The sequence below is a fragment of the Amblyomma maculatum genome, chromosome 2 (genome assembly GCF_055883805.1).
Source record: "Amblyomma maculatum isolate TAMU_Amacu chromosome 2, ASM5588380v1, whole genome shotgun sequence".
Lineage (NCBI taxonomy): Eukaryota > Metazoa > Arthropoda > Arachnida > Ixodida > Ixodidae > Amblyomma > Amblyomma maculatum.
The window spans coordinates 196,376,697-196,380,438 of NC_139345.1; the positions used below are offsets into that span (position 1 = coordinate 196,376,697).

The 3,742-nt window shown below is 44.3% G+C and overlaps 1 protein-coding gene across 1 annotated transcript; it reads left to right on the forward strand.

Annotated features, from left to right (window-relative positions):
* The first annotated feature begins 487 nt into the window (after nucleotides 1-487).
* Nucleotides 488-3,051, forward strand: LOC146200850 (uncharacterized). Its single transcript, XM_084592982.1, has 2 exons — nucleotides 488-857; nucleotides 2,966-3,051. Exons 1-2 carry the CDS (start codon nucleotides 602-604, stop codon nucleotides 3,049-3,051), a joined length of 342 nt encoding a protein of 113 aa, XP_084449108.1. The 5' UTR covers nucleotides 488-601.
* Nucleotides 3,052-3,742: the final 691 nt, after the last annotated feature.

Genomic DNA, 3,742 nt, shown 5'->3' on the forward strand with positions numbered 1-3,742 from the left:
ACAGGCATAAGTCTCCTGTATGCTAAATCTCGTTATTGAGCTGCAGTGGATGTTACATATAGAAAACAAGACATAGCTTAGGAAGCACTCAATGTCGACCTCTCTTTACTGGTGGCTGCACACCAAGTTGCAAAAAAATGGCAAGAGCTATGTTTATGCCAGATTCTAGAAGCAGGCGAGTAATTCTGAATGAAAATGTGTCTGGCACTTGAGTTTTTTTATTGAGCATGAGTCCAGACACATATTTGACAGCAAAAGGTAAATTGCCTCCTGTGTGTATGCTGTTTAGATACGCCAAACTTTTGCTTTTCTTGTCAGTGCTTTGCTTTCACACCTATAAACAATAGTGGCTGGTCAATGTCACTTTGATGTGTTTCCTTGCTCTAAGCATCGCCTCTAAGAGTGGAAGTGATTCTGCTCATATCTTTGCAGTGTTATCATTTCTAGCCTATGACAACATTTCACAAGCCCCTTGCTGTCACTGTGTGCCACAGGTGGAGTCCTTCAGATGAAAACTTATTGGTGTTCAACGAACTACGAGCCAGATTAAACCCTAAGGGTACTGAGTGATTTCTCGCCTATTAATAGCAGATGTGTAACTATGGCATTTTTTTGTGCTTGTTTCTTTTTTATGCAGGTTGACATTGGGAATGGAGTAAAAGTTGAAAAGTCGACGATCGACCGCTTTGTTGTTCATCGTCAAGGGCTTCCGACAAAGTTTGCAAGAAGCCTGCTGAGGCAGGTGTTTACAGAGGAAGAGATGAAAGCAAAATCCTTGTTTGGGAAGGGCAGCAACGCCCATAAAGATGGCACACATAAGGACCCTTTGGACCCTGTGCGGCTCAACGCTGTGCTAGGTATGCATTTGGGGGGTTTTTGTCATTCCTGACTTTTACTGTTTCTTCCGGAGTTCTGCACAGAACATTTAATGCATTGGTTAATGTATCAGTTCCCTATTGCAAGAACCAGCGTCTTCCAGTACGAAACCAGTAAGATTTTCGCGTTGGTTTTGCACTAGATCTGGGGGGGGGGGGGGGCAATACTCCCTGGAGCAGTGACGGGAAGACATTGGTTGCACTGGTACGATGGGAGAAAAGCGCTGGGATTAGCTTTTTGAAGCTGGGTGTGTCGCTGGCATCCGCGATGCACTGGGAGAAGCTCTTTATGTGTGCTGGGGCCGCACTGGTCCTACCCAGTATAATCGGTGCGGCCCGCGGCATCGACCAGTTAGCATCCCTCAGGGGCCAACATGGGAACAGCGTACTCGCAATCGACCATCGGGGCGCATATGAAAAATATGGTTCAAGTAAGCACTTTTTGCTGCGAAGTCGTTGCGAACCTGTAAGAAAACAAAGGCAGTATTTTTTTTCTAGAGTTTCCATGTTTCAATAGGTCATTTCGAGAGAGACTACGATCGTCGCTCCTCTGATATCTCATGACACACTGACGGTTAACATACAGCTAAAACTGGAATTGAATAATGTAGGCTACCAGGCATAACAAACTTCACAGCTGACCTTAAGGGCACTCTAACACAATGATTACTGCCAAAATGTTCAATAGGGGCTCAATCGCAGGCAAGCGTAGCCTGCACCGCGGCCCAGTATAAACAGCAGAAAGAAAAAAAAAATAAAACAAGGAAGAGAGTAGTTGACCAAGCGATGGGCCCATGGGAGAAAAAAACATGCAGCGCTTGTAATGCATAATATTTTGCGTGTTTCTCAAGCTTTTCCGCTCCTTCTTGCTCTGCGTATAAAGCAGCCGAGCCCTCGGTCATCGCAATGCTTCCCGAAATGTTTACATACAAGTAATTTTAGTTACATGCAAAATAGTGTCGTCGCTGCTGCACTTGCCGGTATTGAAGCTTGGTCGCACTTTTTTCCTTGAAGGTTTGTGCTACAGCTCCGTGTTCACTGAAAATTACGCCCACAGTAGCAGAGCAGCGCTGAAGAGTCGGCGCTGGTAAATTTGCCAGTGATATCACACTCCACATTTTAAAGTGATTCCAGTGCACAAAATAATGCGCATAGGCATCCAGAACATTAGTTGCTAGTCGTGAAAGTAGGCAGCAAGCTCCAATGATCAAGAAGTTGTAATTGTTAGAGCGGCAGCAATGAGGGGGGGGGGGGGGGGGCTGTAGACTACAAAACAGGAAGTCCCAACCTTATAAATGCTGTCATGAAATCAAATGCAAAAATCTTCAAAGGTTTCCAGTTCTTGGCATGACCGAGTTGTTAGCGTAGTGAGCTAGATTAAGAGGTGCCGAGCTATAAACGCGCTAGGTGCTGCTCTTTTTTTTTTTGCTTTTTAAGCTTTTTTTAATGTACTGGAAGTGCTTCGTTACTTTTTAGCTTTTAATTTTTATCCTAGGCCTTTTTTTCTCCGGGCGACCAGTACCACCAGTGCGGAGCGTTCCATTATGCCGCATCCCAGTGCGCCCAGTCTTCAGCGTCATACTGGGCACATAATCAGGTATGGCGCTGGGGCACTGGGAACCAGTAGCGCTGGTTTTTGCAATAGGGCTGCGACTCCTGCAGGCATATATAACTTCACAAGTTGAGTCGTCCTTGTTCTCAAAGCTAGGTCTGCAGTGCAAACAATAAATGGATGCATTTAATGTACGTGTTCTTCCATTAAATGAATTTTTTAGTGTCCATTATTTAGTGCATTTACTTCTTTTTTAGGTATTGTGTAGCGACTATGCATTCGTGTGTATTACCTCTCTTTAGCAGTGTGTTGCTGGTATATAGTAGTTGTGAAGTTTGGTACTGTTGAAGTCATCTTTGCATGGGTGCAGTTTTGATTATTGAATCAGTTTTACAAACCTCTCACCCCTTTCATAGTGTTCACTGCTTTGTGCGGAGATCTATGATAATATGAGGAGATTTGTGAATTGAATCGATGCGGCATTAATTTTTTTTTTTTTGCTACAGCCCAAGTGGCAAACCTTTTTTCTTTCTTGCAGGATTCACCTGCAGCCGATTCCCGACGGCAACAATGATACAGCTCAAGAACAGCCTGCCGTCGATGTTAAGTCGTGAAATTAAATAGAGGGCACGTACTATGTGCGGGTCTATCTCTGCCAGCCAGGCAGCTTTTGTTTTGAAGGATTTATTATACAAGTTGCAAACAACATATGGGTATTTATATTTGCATGTTTGTTAGCAGCGACCAAAACATCTGTAGCCACTTTACACAACCCAAACAGTTAAACGTCCTGCTGCACTGGCAGTGTTTACAGGGAGCAAAATAGCCGTACAAGACATTATGATGGCAACTGGTGAGCATTAAGGATTCAAATACATAAGCTCCGTCATGACACAAAGTACACATTAGCCTGCCATCAGAAAAGCATGCATTAGGAACACACTAGACTCACGGTGGCCAATATGGTTTTGAATGCCATTAGGAATGCATGAGGAAAGCTCACAAGACAGTCATGAGACATACAAATCAGTCTAATGTATAAAGTCAATGGAGTTTCTAAAGACACACAGTGCATATTTTCTTAAGGGCGAGTTGTGAGGCAACATTGTCCCATCGTCCGGAAATGCGCACATGCATTGGCAACCAGTTTCTCATCGAGCACACACAGTCTTCGCCTTGCTGCAAAGCTCTACTACAACAAGCAGAATGAAATACTGACTGTTTGGTACAGATGACCCACTCTGTACGCAGCACGCAACGATGAACGTTGAACCTGGGCCGATGACGCACCCATTTCGCGGATGAAAAACGCTTT